Below are 18209 nucleotides of genomic sequence, written 5' to 3'. Positions count from 1 at the left end.
TGGGATTTAAACTCAGTCTTTTCAAATTCCAAGGCCCAGTGATTTCCACTAATCTGAAGTGAGAGCAGATCATCCAAAATTAGGCAAGGAGAGTATATGGAGGCTGATATCAGTGTCTTAGAAAAAAGCCAGCATAATTGTTGAACACATTTATCTGCTTCTGCCTTATAACCAGACTGGCTCTCTAGAGCTAGGTATCTTGTGAATACATAGGTCCCTGCTTGTGCTTTTGCGTTTTGAAAGAAAAATTATGGTTACTTTTCTTTTTTCTTTTAAAATAATTTACCCAGAGAAAATAGGAAAACATAATGAAGGAAAGAAAGAAAATATAAACTAATTATAATTCTACCACTTAGCAATAATCACCATTCATATTTGGTATACTTAGCACTTTTTTCGTTGCAGAAGACTGCATATACATATATAGAGAGAGAGAAAGGGAGAGAGAGACACACACACGCAGATACACACATATACATGCATATATAAGTACATGTACACACACTAGTCCATATACATGTGAAACATACATACTTTAACAAATTATAATGAAAAGTTTTCCAATGTTTATATTTTTCAGAGACAATTATTTTTAATGGCAGTATACTATTCCAACATATGCATGAATCATAGTCTATTCAATCCCTTATCATTGGATATTTAGCTTAATTTCTTTTTTAAAGTTATTACCTATAGCATTGAAACTCTAAAGATCATACATCTTTAACCATATATGATATCTTCAACAATTTTAGGAGGTAAATTTCCTGTTAAAAAGTATGAACATTTAGGGAGTTCCCATTGTGGTACATCGAAAAGGAATCTGGCTGGTATCCATGAGGATGCAGTTTTGATCTCTGGCCTCACTCAGGGGTTTGGGGATCTGCATTGCTGTGAGCTGTGGTGTAGGTCGCAGATGTGGCTCAGATCCCAAGTTGCAGCACCTGTGGTGTAGGCTGGCAGCTGTAGCTCTGACTCAACCCCTAGCCTGGGAACTTCCATATGCCTTGGGTGTGGCCCTAAAAAAAAAAAAAAAAAGGATGAATATTTAAAGGCTTTTTAACATTTTAGTGGCAAACACATGCTATTGTGCTTCAACCAGTTTACCCTTTCACCAGCAACTAATGAGCCAGTGAGCTTGCTTAGTTTCTGGCTCTGAAGCTTGGATTCTCCAGTCATGCTGCTGCCTTGACCACTCCCCACCCGGCACCTCCTTTCTGCCCACCCAGCTCTTCGCAGCATCTACGGCTCTATCCACCCATAGCATGGGACCCTCCCACCTGCCCCTGTACCTCCCTGACAGCTGAGTGGGCCCCTGTTTATCACCTGCCATCCCTACCCACTCTCAGCCCCCCTACAGCATTGCACATCTTGGTCTTCATGTTGCAGTTTGCTGGTTTAGTCCATTTTGCTGAGCAATGACAGGGACCCAACTCTGTCATTTGGCCTATCAATGATAAAGCCTTGTTTAGAGGCAGGAGAGGCTATAAATAAGTTTTGGGGGCTTTGTAAAAAGGCCCTGGAACAAAACTGGAGAATAAAAATTGCCCTTAAAACATATATTAATACGAGAGGGTGAATATAAATGTTTAATATGAGGGTGAATTAAATAAATGTTTAATATTATGTTTTATATTATATATTAAAATTTATATTAATATACTGTTAATATAGAGGTTAATATATTAATATAAATGTTTAATATAAGAGGGTGAATTTAATAAATAATGATTAATCCAGGATTAACAATTCAAATAAAAACTAAATGTACTCTTTGTTCCTGCCATTGCTGCCCAGCAGTCTCCTTTCCTAGGCATCACCTTTCAGTTTTCCTTTCCCTCTGCTGTACAGATTAAAAAAAAAATTAAACATAATAGTTACTGTTTGTGTATAGTTTAGTGTACAGCTTTTATTTGACCATTAGCTCTTTTTTTTTTTTTTTTTTCTTCTCTCTAGGGCTGCACCTGCAGCATGCAGAAGTTCCCAGGCTAGGGGCTGAATTGGAGCTGCAACTGCCGCCTACACCACAGTCGCAGCAATGCAAGATTTGAGCTGCATCTGCAACGTACACCATAGCTTGTGCCAATATCTGATCCTTAACCCACTGAGCAAGTGAGGCCAGGGATTGAACCCGCATCTTCAGGGACACTATGTCAGGTTCTTAACCTGCTAAGCCACAGTGAGAACTTCTGACAATTAGCTCTTAAGATTTATCTTAAATTATGACCAAGCTGCCTATTTTCAAGTCTCTTTCTTCATTCTCTCTTTTATAATTTTCTTTACTATCCTTCTAAATAAAGTTTGGAAAAAGACCATCTGAATTGAATTAAACCAAAGATTAATTTGAAAGAATCAACATGTGGACTTCCATTGAGTCACATGGTACAAATGTATTTTTTATTGATCAAATCCTTCCTTTATTGTCTTAATAAGGTTTGCAACATTTTTCAAAATTATCAAATTCTTCATGAAGTTTATTCTCTGCATTTTTAGTCATTTTTTTTCAAATAGAACTCTTTTGGAAATTGTGTCCTTTTAAGTGGTTAAAGCTAGTTATTAATGCTACTAATAAAGTAATTTATTAATTTAAAAGAAAATAAAATGGTATAATTAATGACCACTGATGAGGATTTTACAACTAACTGAAATTAATTTGGAGATGCAGGCATTTTCAAGGCTGAGAAAAGATACTGTGGATGTTTCTATGCTTGACCAACAATATAAACACAATCACAAAATGATACACAAACGTCTTATTCTCTGAATTAGGTAAATGCATGAAGAGTCAATTATCCCTAAAAGCTTATAAGTAACTTAAATTTAGGGAAACTTTCTGGTTTCCATACATCCTGTATGAGGTCTTCTTTTCTCTCATGCATCCCCACAAACAGACTATTTACCTTCGTGTCAACCTAATCACAGACACCCCAAACTAAGAAGTGATTCCACTTGTTTCTTTAATATGGTTTCTTTATTTTTAAGATTTATAAACTTCTCAGATTCCTTAACTGCATAATATTTATCTGAATAATGAAGCACTAAAGGAAATAGTCATTTGGCATAATACAAACTCTGATCACACTCTTGAACTCTGAAACTATTTGTGAAATATTATCAGATTATTTAGATGTTATTAAAATACGTACCAGAAGAGGGCAGCACCACCAAGGCCCCCAATAGTGACATCAGTCAGGCCGTCACCATTTAAATCCATTTCTCCGTGGATAGACTGGCCAAAAAATTTCAGTGTCTCACCATCTCCACCTGATGGAATACGCTGTGAAAACCCAGCAGAGAATTTTTATGGCAGAAGAGTCTCTTCAAAAACCGTTTCAAATAAATCTGAGAACTTGGATTGGTTAACAAAAAATTAAAATCAGACATCTTTTGGAAATCTGCCCAAGAGGCCCTCAAGTGGAGAAAAGAGGAATTATTCAGATGTTCCCAAAGGAAATTCTTTTTATAGTGCAGACAAAATTGTTTCAGGGTTATTGACACCAGAGAGAGGGAAAAAAATTATATAACGTCATCTTGTCTAATCCTCAAGGAAAACATTATGAGTAATTGGCTCTGCTTTCTAGTTCCTGTTCAATTCCATTACACAGAGATATTTAAAGGTACTGGAAACACATCATACAAGCAAGAGAGGGAGTAGAAAATTGTTCTAGGGTCAATTTGGGGTTCACTGAACTTTGAGGCTGGGTATAAATAATACATTCCATCAAACACATTTTTCAGTATGCAGTCTTTACTGTCTGTCATAAATGGTCCTGAAAGTCAAGAGCATAATAGATTCAATTTTGTTCACGTGTATCCACAATGTTGGGAAGGCGCAAATGAATATGGAATTCTCGAAGACTGAATTGTGCACATTATTGTACATAATATATTTGACACCTGTATTTCCTGACTTAGCTTATGTTCAAGCTGATAATATTTTAATAGAACCTGATGGCAGGGAGACCAAACTGACAGACCCTCCCTAAACTTGAGGTCTCCTTTTTGTCCTGTTTTCCACCTGAATATCATAAAATAAGAAGCCAAAAAGGCAAATCAAATGGAAACATTTTTCATGTTTAATGTGGCTCACTGAAAAAGTATTTATTTTTTTCAGCAAAGAAATCAGGAGATACTGGTTCCGTTGCTTCTGGGGGACTTGATTCAGTTTGATTCTGGATCATTCCATATACAAGCAGCACCTCTGGTTACCATGGAAACGAATGAGCACATCTTCACCTATCCTTGAAAAAGCATTTTGTCAATAACTAAACTCAACTCTAATATTTTTGTTGTTGTTATTGCTCAAAACCGCATCTCAATTTACCACCATTTTACAAAATTAATTGCTTTTGACAATCTAGTCTATTTATCAATGATATAAAGATCTCTTTTTTTACTGCAAATGCCACTCTGTAAATTTGAGGGATTGAAACTGGATGAATAAAGTAATAGAACACAATAAAGAACCCCCTTCTTTCAGTTCCTGATTCCATCATGCCCCAATAGTTAATATTGCTTGTTTCCAGTTACAAAATACCAGGAAGATTTTTACAGAAGCAAAAATCACTTATTAATTGGAAAGGAGTGTCGTTACTGAAATATTCCCTTTATTTTGTTGTTTCACTAGTAACGTCATCACGATGATGAAAAATTAAGCACAACTTCACAAGACATGAATAATTTTGAGAATTCTACTGACTACAGAACCAAAAAGAACAATCAGATGTAAAAAGAAATAACTGATGTTCTGATTTTCTTTTCATGTTATATAAGCTAAAACAGTAGTGAATTCTATTATTTATAAGTAGTTGTCAATGCCTAATTAACTATAGTTACCTAAAAAGAGACAATTACATTAGAAGAATTCCTTTAAACTCTTTTACTTTTATAATGCCTGAAACACTTTTGTAATTTTGATATTTTTCCCATGTAGGAAAAATTTACATTTATATATTAGAGCCATTAACTGACAATAAATTTAAAACAAGAACAATAGGAACCCCTGCAGGTTAAGTTTAATTATTCAGATATTTTTCCAAGAGGCAATCACTTGGGAGAAAAATTAGAAGTCCAAATTTATTCGATGAAAATATATCCATTTAATCCATAAATATAAATTCATGTGATTTTATTATAAAAACATAGGTATTAAATATAAAAACAATTTCATTTCCTTTATTGGCTAAATCATAAAATTATTGTTCTCTTTTTTATTTTAATTTATTTAATTTAATTTATTTAATTTTTTTAGGACCGCACCTGTGGCACACGGAGGTTCCCAAGCTAGGGGTCGAATCAGAGCTACAACTGCCAACCCACACAACAGCCATAGCAATGCTGGATCTGAGCTGCGTCTTTGACCTACACCACAGTTCATGGCAATGTGGATCCTTAACCCACTGAACGAGACCAGGGATCAACCCTGCATCCTCATGGATCCTAGGTGTGTTCGTTAACCGCTGAGCCACAAAGGGAACTCTCCAATTACTGTCCTCTTATTCAGAAAGTGGTGCCTCCTACTTAGGATCAGACACGCTGTAGATGTTAAGCAGCATTATTATAAAGTGGTGTTCTTTTGTTTTGCTTTTTCACCATTTCAAAAGGTCAGGTGATGGAGACAAGGCCAATAACAACAACAATTAAACTAGATAAAAGAATAAACATAAGGAAGTTCCCACTGTGGCTCAGCATAAACAAATCCAACTAGTATCCATGAGGATGCGGGTTTGATCCCGGCCTCATTCAGTGGGTTGAGGATCTGGCATGGCTGTGAGCTGTGGTGTAGGTTGCAGACATAGCTTGGATCCCACGTTGCTGTGGCTGCAGTGTAGGCTGGCAGCTGTGGCTCCAGTTTGACGCCTAGCCTAGTAAATTCCATATGCTGTGGGTACAGCCCTAAAAAGAAAAAAAAAAAAAGAGTAAACATAAGTAATTCTTCTATAAAGAAAATTTAGAATCCAAAATCTAGTTCCCAAGAGTCATAGAAAAAAATTAAGTAACTCATGAAGCAAGATAGGTGATAACTGGCAATGAACCAATTTATCACTGAAGGAAAAGAAGAAGAAATATACATACACAGACCGTGCATCACAAAAGTAGAAATATACGTACAATGTTATAAACCAAGGTCACCTCAATGAATCATAAAACTAAAAAACCCCATACATTGCTACTGACTGTATGACAATATACCACTGTTGGACTGCAGTAACATCCACTCCCACTACACTAAGATAATAAAGAAATACAGGAATCTGGAGGTTTAATTCTTACTTGTGCATACTCTTCCTTTAGAGTCTTGCCGCTGCCGTGATAAATGTACACAGCTCCCCCGTGATCATCTTCCAGGGGCGCTCCTATCACAACGTCGTTAAATCCATCAAGATTGAGGTCTTTCACAGCAGCAATAGCTGTTCCAAAACGAGCCCCACATGGCTCATTTTTGTTTTCCTTTGTGCATGAATTGTGCTTCAGAGATGAACAACAAGTCTGCTTAATGGGTTCCAGGCTCATTTGATATTCAAACCTTGTCTGGAAGAGAGATAAACAGGATACTTATGGATTTCTGGCATTACTACAGCAGAGCAAAGTTTTAAAGTAGTACTAAATCAGTGCTATTAAAAACCATTTGTACTTCAGCAGTAAAGCTTGTAAAATTTCTTAAAAAGTGTGCCTGTCTGAGAGCAAAGTTAGAGATTGCAAAGGACAGACTGTAGAAGTGTGGGAAAGATGATGTATTGAGGATTTTAACAGATTCTCTATTTAATGGAATCAAGTAGGTATATAACTCACAGTAGCTCTTTAAAGCTGAAGTGAATTTTTTCTTCTTTGATGGCACCTGAGGCATGCAGAAGTTCCCAGGCCCGGGATCAAACCCACACCACAGCAGTGTCAACCCCTAATCTTTAACAGGGAATTCCCCGAAGAACTGAATTTTTGAATCCTCAATTTGTGTCAGTATCCTTTCTTCACCCATTATTGTTCTTCTTTGAAAAGTCTCTCTATATTCACCCCTTTCGAGGACAGAAAGTACTAGCAATGATGAACAGAAATATGCTTTCTTTGAAAAAAGGGAAAAACAGCACAGGACCAAAGACGTTGACAGGAGGAGGCAAAAAAATGATAGGGAGAAAGATGTAATTTCTTTTTCTTTTCTTCTTTCTTTCTTTTCTTTTTTTTTCTTTTGGTCTTTTTAGGGCTGCATTGTGGCATATGGAGGTTCCCAGGCTAGGGGTTGAACTGGAGCTATAGCTGCCAGCTTACACCACAGTCACAGTAACACAGGATCTGAGCCAAGTCTGCGACCTACACCACAGCTCACAGCAATGCCAGATCCTTAACCTACTGAGTGAGGCCAGGGTTTGAACCCTCATCCTCATGGATACCAGTCGGGTTCATTAACCTCTGAGCCAGGATGGGAACTCCACAAAGATGTAATTTCTAATTTAAAATAATTAATATAGGAAAGACTCTAAGAATTTAACAAGCTAAATAGATATATCCTAACTTTACTGTAAAGAGCAAAAAAGTTCTTCTAATGAAGAAATAAAAAATTATTTTACCTAGCAAAAGATGTCTAAAGTTAGGATCAGAAAAACAAAATCTCACTGTAGCCCAGTGAGGTATTACAAAGAGCACAGCAGTTAGATCAGTGTCTGGTGTCATTACCTTAAAATTCACTACCTCCCTACTGTTTCTCCTCACTCCCCACTTTACACACACACACACACACACACACACACACACACACACACACACACACCTTTAACTCTTAGTGTGGCCTGCCTCTAGACCAGAGCTAATGAATGTTTCCCCTGTGTGTTTATTTAGCAATTTAGTGAGATTTATGTCTTTATTTCATATACTCTATTTAAAAAGTTCATATTTCCAGGCAGAAAATATTGAATCCTTTGAACGACCTTAATTCTTCATTTAGAATTAAGAGACTGAGGGGTTAGTAGGGGAATATTGGCCCTGAAAACTTCTTAGCTCCTTTTCCCAAAGTGAGTGAAAAATCAGAATAATATTATTAATTGCAAAGTTGAGAGATTTTCCAGGATTTCTACCAAATTCCTGGTTACCATTACCTGATTCAGGGCATAGACGTACACTTTTCCTTGTTCCTCCTTCTCTGTACCCATGAACATGGGAGCCCCGACCAGAAGAATGTCCGTGTTAGAATCTTTATCAATGTCAACTGTCGTTAAAACGCTGCCAAAGTAGGACCCAATCTAGGACACAAGACAAAATGGAACAGAACAGCCTGATGAACATCAGAAATTCTCAAGAAAGCTAAAAACCTGCATTTCTCTTACCTGTCCCATTGAGAAGAGCATTTGAGACTCAGATAACAAATGAAAAGAAATACTGAGAGCTCTTTATTGGCTCTTGCAGAGGCTAATGAGTATTAGTCAGGTTCACCCTGGAGGATGAGAGGCTGTCAGATTCTGTAGCTTGAGAATAAGAGAAATGATTTCCTCTGGATTTCACTCTAACGTCTCTTCTCCACAAATCAGAAAAGATCAGTAAGAACACGACCATTTTTTAAGGAAATAAGTGAAATAAACAATAGAAGGTATTCCCGAATGGCCAGTTTGTTTTTAATACAATACATTTACTTAAATACAAAATGAGGAGTTCCCACTATGGCATGGTGTGGTGGGTTAAGAATCTGACTGCAGCAGCTCAAGTGGCTGAGGAGCCTCAGGTTCGACCACCTGCTCAGCACAGTGGGTTAAAGATCTGGTGTTGCTACAGCCGCTGTGGCTTGGATTCAGTCCCCGGCCTGGGAACTGCCATATGCTGCGGGTGAAGCTATAAAAAAAAATATGAAATGAAATACACCAAAAGGAGCAGAATTGTCTTGGAATACTGTGGAAGCATATTTCACCTTAGAGTCTTAGAAGGCTGTTTACTTCACACAATGGCTAAGTCTTGTCCCAGCAGCTATGGGAGGTAGAGAAATAAACAAGGATGGATTATGTTTTCCTTTGGGGGGTGGTCGGCTGCACTGGCGGCATGTGGAGGTTCCTAAAATAGGGGTTGAATTGGAGCTACAGCTGCTGGCTTACGCCACAGCCATAGCAATGTGGGATCCAAGCCAGGTCTTCGACCTACACCACCGCTCACGGCAATGCCAGATCCTTAACCCACTGAGTGAGGCCAGGGATGGAAACACAACCTCATGGTTCCTAGTTGGATTCATTTCTGCTGTGCCATGACAGGAACTCCGGATTATATTTTCCTTTTAAAGACAGGGATGAATTTTAGGGAAAACCAGGGTACTGATGCTTCATTATCTAAATGCAATCACTTTCCCAAATGTTTACCTGTGTTTGATAATTGATGCTCTTGATAATTTCCTCTTTACAACTCCCTGTCTTAGCTTCCATAATTTCACTTTTGTTCCTGATTCTGCCCCTATATCCTAGACCACCCTTTCTTTTCCCGTTGCTGGCTCCTTTCTCTCCTTCCACCTCCTAGATTTGAGCCTCCCCTTAGTTCAGACCTGCAACTATTCTCTTACCTTAGATCAACCCTTCCCAAACATTTCCACTACCTCAAATGGCAGATGTACTCCATCCTTCATCTCAAGACCTTTCTATACATTGCTGGGCATTTAGATAGCTGCTAGACATTCTTTTTTTTTTTTAACGTCCTTTTCTCACAGGCTTATGAAAGGTTCAGAAGATCTTTGCACTTATGTTAAATTAATTTCTAACATAAATAAAATGTTGTAAGATCTGGCTTCATTCCCTCACGGCAATAGCCATCTACAGCTGAGCAGGAGCCAAGCCTATAGATGGTTCACAACCCACCCAGGCCATGACTCCAAGCCACTTCTTATTGTTTTTCATCCAGCAGCTTTTGTATTTGCTTTATCTACCTGCCACCAGCAGTCATTTGAATTTGTGCTATGAGAGAAAACATGCCTAAAACCAAAAACCATTTACAAAAATATACAAACTGCATGAGTTGCTGAATTCTAGTCAAGGTACCATTTTTCTCCCAGACTCCCAGGCTTGAAAGTCAAATCATTCATTATTTACATCATTTATGATACTCTCTTCAAAAATTCATAAGCAGTTTTTCACAAAATTTTATATTTCCTGTCTTATCGACAATTTAAATAGAGTGATAACAGACCTAAGATGTCACCCAAATGCTTTATTTTGCAATCTTGTCAATTCTTCCTAATTTCTAACTGCCACATCCCTTCCTTTTCTGTTTTTAGTGTTGATCTATCATTTCAGCTTCTTCTCACCTCATTCTTGAACTCCAACAAGAGCACTGTTTTTATTATGGATACATTTTCTGATGATCAATGGGGGCAGAAGGCTAATAATACCCTTTCCCTTGGTAAATGAGAATCTGACTTTTGGCTTGCTCTCTGTTGCCCTGGAAATATGAAAGGGAAGGATTTCAACTATAATACTTAGCGATATTCAGTGTGGTGAAAATAACTTCATTGGGACACTGCATTTGGGTTGGGTGGAACTATAAATACTTGATGGGGATGATGTACTTGGAGCGTCCTAGAACGCAGTGACTCTTGTAACTGCATGACTTTAGCAGGACCCTGGGAATCTATGTCTTTGGTGCTATTATGAAAGATTTGGCTCCAATAGGGCTCTAAAGACAGGGCAGCTCCTATACCTGCTTTAAGTACCTATCTCCTGCCACCTAGGCTGTACTGTGGTGCTGAGCTGCTCCTAGGGCTCCTGCAATGGTGGGGTGGGGGGTGAAAATGGGGAGGAGGGGCTGGGCTGTCCTGCCCTTCTGAGGAGTTTGCGTGAGCTTGGGGAGTAGTCTAGTGAGTTAGAACATTTAGTGAAGTCCAAGAATACCCCAATCCCATGAGGAATGTAGAACAAAGTTAATAAATTTTCATTCTAGAGCACCCAGAAAATGCAGAGAACTATGAACAGAGGAATAAAAATTACCCAAATTATCATGACTTAATAATAACCATCAATAGCACAGATGTTACTTTCAGTTTAAAAAATACTTATAGATACTTAATGTTTACATATTGCATACATAATTTCTTAAACTGCATTTAATCTTCCACATTATGTAATGTGAATTCTCTGATTTTACATGTTATAAATTATTTCCTACCACCTCCAGGAGAAAATCCAGATTCTTTACTCTGCTATTCCAAACCTCACACAATTGGATATTCTGTAATAACCCATATGGGAAAGAATGTGAAAAAGAATAGATATATGTATATGTATAACTGAATCACTTTGCTGTACATCTGAAGCTAATACAAACTGTAAATCAACTATCCTACCCAAAAAGGATATAAATTAAATAAAAAACCCTCACACAATTGGGGCCCACTTCTTTTTAAATGACTCTTTCTCTGCTCTTTCTACATATTCACATTCTACATTTCTTCTAGACTAGCCCACATTTTATCTCTGGTTGAGATTTTCTGTACCAATTCCAGCTTAAAAGAATCCATTTTTCCTTTTTTCTTTTTTTTAGGGCCGCACCCGTGGTATATGGAAGTTCCCAGGCTGGGGGTTGAATCAGAGCCTACACCACAGCCACAGCAACACGGGATCTGAGCAGCATCTGCAACCTACACCACAGCTCAAGGCAATGTTGGATCTTTAACCCACTGAGCAAGGCCAGGGATAGAACCCGCATCCTCATGGATACTAGTCAGATTCATTTCCACTAAGCATGACAGGAACTCCAATTTTCTTTCTTTCTTTTTTTTTTTTAAGTGTTATTGAAGTATAGTGAATTTACAAGGCTGTGATTACTTCTGCTGTACAACAAAGTGAGCCAGTCATACATAAAGAATCCATTTTCTAAATTGACTGGGGCACTGGCACTTTCATGCTTCTTAATGTTTAAGCTTTCTGTTATATACATTCATGCATCGGTATCTACATCATTAGCTATACATCTTACCTCTACCTCCATTCAGCTGAAATATTCCTGATGACAAAGAGGCAGACACTTTACATGACTCCAAGAAACCTAACACAGGGCCTGTTCACAGTGGATGTTGAAGATGGGGGTACTGTTTGTTTGTTTGTTAAGTTTAAGATAATAGTTCAATTTCCACAGATTCTGTGTGAGTGGATTAATTAAAAAAAATAATTTTGAAGCTTACCTGTTCCCCTCTGAGTGCCTGGAGAATCCTGATGCCCCCATTCTCCATCCTGTAGATGACCACCTGGCCTGTGTGATTGTACCGTGGCTGTCCCGCAATGTAAATCACATCCTCAGGAACAGTGGCAGAGTTTACTGTGTAACCTAACAAAAGAGAGATGCCAGATATACTTGCTGGGCCCTTAGAGGGCACAGAATAAATTAAATCCATTTTAAGTGGTCAAGAGAATCACTGTTATATGCTTATATGGATTTAAAAATATATATATATACTTTAATCCAGGTAAGTTGGGATTGGTAGAAGCTTTTAGTGCGGTTCCCTGATTAAGTACCATAATTGCTTTATCTTGAAAAGCTTTTTTCTCCCAATCTCAATTTTTCATTGTTTAAAGGCACAGATGATATAACAATGACAGAAAAAGGAAAAAAAAAAAAAAACCTCACAATATCCATTTATTCCTTTGTAATAAATCAATTGTATTTCACTTGGATGCATTTGTCTGTGCTATAAAAATTGATACTTTTATATAGTTGGAAACATAGTAAATGTAAACCTTTTCTGCATTGCTGCCTAGGTTTTTAATTGTACATTTAAACCGCTGAAGCTTATTTCTCTGAGTTAAGGTGTAGATGCATTGTGTTTATACCACAAGATCTTTCCCTGATGGAATGGTGGAATTTAGCTGGTTTTTAGTTTTTTGGCATTACCAGTAAGCCTGCAAAGACATCTCGAGCACTTAAGTTTTTTTCTTTCTTTTGGATGTTTGGATGATAAATTTCAAGTAACAGTTTACTGGAGCAAAAATTTTTTTTTTTCTTTTTACGGCTGTACCTGTGGCATATGGAAGTTCCCAGGCTAAGGGTCCAATCAGAGCTGAAGCTCCTGGCCTACACCATAGCCACAACAATGCAGGATCCAAGTCATGTTTGCAAGCTACACTGAAGCTCATGGCAGTGCCAGATCCTTAACCCACTGAGTAAGGCCAGGGATCAAACCCTCATCCTCACGGATACTAGCTGGGTTTGTAACTGCTGAGCCACAACAGGAATTCTGGATCAAAATTTTATGTTTCTTTAAGTAAAGAAACATAAAATTTTTGAGTAAAGAATTAGAATTTTGAGTGAAGAATTAGAATTTTGAGTGAAGAATTAGATTTAGTCTTTGTATTTCTAGAGAATAGAGCTAAGTCAATAGGTAAAATTACCACATGCAGATTTCAATTCTATAGAAGGAAGAAATATTCTAATAACCAGAGCTGTCCATCATTGGAGTAGAAGGCAGATAATTTTTCAAAATGTCACACGATAGCACTTCTTACTGAGAAAAAGATTATATTGATGACTTACTAAGTATTTTACCATTGATAATAGTTCCACTTTCCTCCAAAACTAAAAAAGGAGCAGATGTTTTGTACTAAAATGTGTTTATACTTATAAGTGCTAAAGGAACACAATTCCTTGGCCATATTTTCCTTCATGAATATTTTCCTCACATGTTCATTTTTTCATCACTTTTAGAGCTTTTTAAAAAGTTACTATACATAATGGACTGTAACATTCTTTTTCAAACATGTGTTATATTTTTACGTTACTAGCCACAATTTTGCTTAAAAAATAAAAAATTTAGGTTCTTGTTTATACATAAATAAAATGGAAAAGAAGAATGTGTAAAACAAAGGTTGTCTTATTTCATGCAGCTCTACTGGAAATATTAAGAAGGTAGTGAAGTGAGAGTGTTAGTGCACACTGATTTTTTTTTTTTTCAATTTTCAGAGCAATCAATGCAAACTGATAAAAGAACCTTTACAAAATAAGTTGAAAATTATGCTTGAGGCTTGGAGTTATGTTATTATTTAATTATCTTTGATGATTCACCCTTGATAACTAAAACTATTGTTGAAATCTTTACAGGGACAGTAACAACCAGTTAGGCAGTCTTGGGCGTCTAAAGACAATAAAGAGGGCACCAGAAAGAGGGCCCAGGAAAGTCTAATTTTAATGAAAGGAAACTCATTATAAAGATCTAATAGCTTAATACCGCTTTCTGAAAAAGAAAGGCACACAACTGAAGAGAAGAAAAATTGATGGTATAGTTCCGTGCATGGATTGATAAAGCGTCAACCCTGTCAGCTCTCAGGATTCACTTCTCAGGGAAAGTGCTGGGATCTGGCGAGGCAATGGGAAACAGGTATGCTCTCTCGTGATTTCATGCGTTTGCTTCACATCTTTACTTCCCCTCTGGAATTAGTCTGGCATGATTAGAAATCAGCAAACTGTGGATGGGGGAAGCCAAATGGGACCTTGACTATATTCTCACTGGCAAACCCAACTGCTAAACCCATATGGGCACGAGGCAGTTACTGGGCTACAGAAAGATGGGTGCAGGACTCCATCCTCAGGGAAGTTCCACAGCTTCATCCTGCTTCTTTCTGACCATTGTTGGTCATGTGGGATTTTTTTTTTTTTTCCTTTTCTGGCCATGACCACGGCATGTGGACCAGGGATCCAACCAGTTCCACAGCAGCAGTAACAACCTGTTGAGCCACAAGGGAATTCGATTTGGGGATTTTTTTTTTTTTTTTTTTTTTTTGGTAGGGCCACAGGTATGGCACATGGAAGTTCCCAGGCTAGGGATCGAATCAGAGCTACAGCTGCTGGCCTGCGACGCAGCCGCAGCAACAGAGAATATGAGCCATGTCTGTGACCTACACCGCAGCTCACAGCAATGCCAGATCCTTAACCCACAGAGCGAGGCCAGGAATTGAATCTGCATCCTCAGGGATACTAGTCAGGTTTGTTACTGCTGACCTACGATGGGAACTCCCCATTTGGGGATTTTTTTTAATAGACTATCTACCTCTTACTTTTCTTCCTTCATAAGAATGTCCATAATCTAACAACTTGCAATCCACACAGATTTCAGAAGAACACATTCAAACTCTTGTTAATGTGTATACCACACAAGGAAACATTATGAAAGCCTAATTTTAGATTTAGAATAATATTTAGGGAAAAAAGTTATTTTGTACCCTGCCCTCTTTCTGGGTGCTTTTCTATTTTGAAAGAAATATTACATACATTAGACTTTATGTTGGCAAAATATCTAAAGCACTGACTTGTGACTAAGCTTAACGGAAGGATTTGTGAAACAGAAGAAACATCGTCATAGCACACTGTGGACAACATACACCAAGCTTCCTTTTCTGGGCAGAAAGGGGTCATAGATTATAACTACTGTGGTCTGGAATGATGGGTCTCAATTCTTTGCTTGCAGCAATATCTTTCTTTAAGTTTTGAATTCCCTAAGTCTGCTTTAAGCAAACAATTAAAACAGTGTTTTGAGAATAATAGATTTAGGGTTCTTTAAGTTATTTATTATTTTTTTTAATATGTCACTTTGGCATATTGACTTTTTTTTTTTTTTTTGTCCTTGCCCATGGCATGCAGAAGCTCCCGGGCCAGGGATCCAGTCTGTACCACAGCAGTGACAATGCCAGATCCTTAACCCACTAAGCCACCAAGGAATTCTAAGTTATTTGTTCTTAAGGAATTTAATCACAAAGTATTCAGAATACCAAAAATACTGTATTGTTACTTATTAAATAACATTATTATTGAATATATTACTAAATACATTGTTAAAATGTTTGAACTTCCTCAGAGTAGTGACACTGTCACTCACATCTTTGTAGACTTTACATAATGTCTTTGACGCTATAAATATTCAATACTAATTAGCAGCAACATTAATGTTGGCTACTCTTAGGAGGCATATCACATATCTGCATTAGTTTTCTATTGCTGCTCTAACAAATTATCATAAACTTGGTAGCTGAACTACATCACTAATTTATTAGCTTATAAAGTTAGAAATCAGATCTAATTCTCCCTGGGCTAAAGTCACGGTGTTGGCAGGGCTGGGTTCCTTCCACGTGAGAAGAATTCATTTATTTCCCCAGGGTGGCTTCTAGAGACCACACATTCCTTGGCTTGTGGCCTCCTCCTTCTCCCTCTTTAAAGCCCATAACCTCTCTTTGACCATTTGTCTGTAGATCTGTCTCCCCCGACCACATCCAGGAAAGCTTCTCAGATTTAATAAACCCATGTGATGAGATCGAGCCCAAACAAGTATCACAGGATAATCTCCTCATCTCGAGATCCTAACAGTAATCACATCTGGGAAGTCCGTTCTGCCGTAGAAGACTGGGTCTGGGGATTAGGACATGGACATCTTTGGGGTCATTGTGCTGCCTTCCCTAATACTAATAAGAGGAATGCTTATTATATAACACTACACAAGACTACAATAATAGACAACACCTACTGAGGGCTGACTCTCTGTCAAGCACAGTACTAAGCACCTACAGGTCTCATTTAATTTCATGTTCATAACAACCCGAATTTTATATACATGTATATATAAACTATGTTTTTTTTTTTTTTGGAAATAAGCAAATTGAGGCTCTGAGGAGTAAAGTAATTTGCCTCAAGTCATAGCCAGGGGCAGAGTCAGAAAACACACTGGAGACTTCATGGGCTCAGAGTGTCTCTGCACTGTCTGACTTATACCCATTGCTAGAACCAAGTACCACGGGATCAGCAGCTTTATAATTTCTATTTTTATGGGTGCATGATGGCCCATCCAGTGGATTTACCATTTACTTAACTATTCCATATTTTTTGACATTTAGGATATGCCATTTACCTCAATATTAGAAATAATACAATGAAAACAATTGTTCCCTTGGCATTCTTAAATAATTAGATTTTTTTCCCTTAGGTTAGATCCTCAGAAGTAAAATTTCTAGGTTAATGGGGTACAAACATTTTATGACTCTGGATCCATGCTGTCAAAAGACTTTCCAAAAAAGTTATACTAATTTATATGCCACCATTGTATATGAAGGAAAATGTTCTCTGATTTTTCTATCTAGGATGAGAAGAAACTTCAGGTCAAACTAGTTCTTGACTTCAAGGTATTTCACATAGCACAGTCTCACAGACGCAGAACATGAACTTTTAGAAGCTATCTAACCTAACCTCTTGTTTTCTTGTTAGGTATTCTATGTCATAGCACATATTACACTGACAGTAATGGGCTGGTTCAGTGTTGTCTCTTATCTGAAAAGGTAAGTAAGTTTCATCAATGCAGGGACAGATACCCCTTATTTATCTTGTTATCCTCAACTTATAACTGAAGGTTTGGCACACTGTAGGTACTCATTATTTGTAAGTGCTTTCTTTTCTTTTTCTTTTTTTGTTTTTTAGGGCCACATCTGTGGCATATGGAAGTTCCCAGGGTACAGGTCCAGTTGGAGGTGCAGCTGCAGGCCTATACCACAGCCACAGCAACGCAGGGTCCAAGCCTCACCTGCAACCTACACCACAGCTCACAGCTTAACCCACTGAGCGAGGCCTGGGATCGAACCCACAACCTCATGGTTCCTAGTCAGATTCGTTTCCACTGCACCACAATGGGAACTCCCTGTAAATACTTTCTTGATCAACACAGAATCAGGCATTTTGGCATGGAGAAATGAACTCTGGAATAAGAATCAAAAGACCTAGGTGCCTAGGCGTGGTGGAAACAAATCCGACTAGAAATCATGAAATTACAGGTTTGATTCCTGGCCTTGCTCAGCGGGTTAAGGATCCGATGTTGCAGTGAACTGTGGTGTAGGTCACAGGTGTGGCTCGGATTTGGTGTTGCTGTGGCTCTGGCATAGGCCTGCAGCGACAGCTTCAATTAGACCCCTAGCCAGGGAACCTCCATATGCCGCCAGTGTGGCCCTGAAAAGACAAAAGACCAACAACAATAACAACAACAAAAAAAAATCGAAAGACCTAGATTCTAGTTTAGGCTTGCCAAAGTTGGCTGTGACATATCACTATTCTTCAATTTCTTAATTTGGAAAATTAGATGTGTATCATCTGCTTTCTAAGATCTTTTAATTCTAAAACTCAGAAAGAATTTTGACACCAACTCTTTTATTGTACATCACAATCCTCCAAATGTAAAAGATATGCAGTGTCCACTTTGTTTTCTAACTACTAAAGCACTAATTTTTTCAGGT

The 18209-nt window shown here is 37.8% G+C and overlaps 1 protein-coding gene across 3 annotated transcripts in view; it reads right to left on the bottom strand.

Moving 5' to 3' along the window:
* ITGA1 (integrin subunit alpha 1) overlaps nucleotides 1-18209 on the bottom strand; it is a 174225-nt gene that overhangs the window by 36082 nt on the left and 119934 nt on the right. For 2 of the 3 annotated variants that reach the window (XR_014831285.1, XM_021076769.2), the window contains exons 12-15: nucleotides 12137-12279; nucleotides 8088-8231; nucleotides 6274-6531; nucleotides 3147-3277 (exon numbers count right to left, since the gene is read on the bottom strand). Coding sequence is in view for 1 of the 3 variants with exons in the window: in XM_021076769.2 (XP_020932428.2) it covers nucleotides 3147-3277; nucleotides 6274-6531; nucleotides 8088-8231; nucleotides 12137-12279 (676 nt within the window). In the remaining 2 variants the exon portion in view is untranslated. Of the gene's footprint in view, nucleotides 1-3146; nucleotides 3278-4585; nucleotides 5460-5768; nucleotides 6532-8087; nucleotides 8232-12136; nucleotides 12280-18209 lie in introns of those variants that run through there. The other variant, XR_014831286.1, reaches the window with a different exon arrangement.

This window comes from Sus scrofa, chromosome 16, assembly GCF_054392235.1.
Source record: "Sus scrofa isolate SSC_HxYL_T2T_F1_AM1 chromosome 16, Sscrofa_HxYL_maternal_Yorkshire_Landrace_v2.0, whole genome shotgun sequence".
In the NCBI taxonomy this organism is placed as follows: domain Eukaryota; kingdom Metazoa; phylum Chordata; class Mammalia; order Artiodactyla; family Suidae; genus Sus; species Sus scrofa.
The sequence above is the reverse complement of the archived record's forward strand: the minus strand, read 5'-3'. Positions and strand labels throughout refer to the sequence as shown.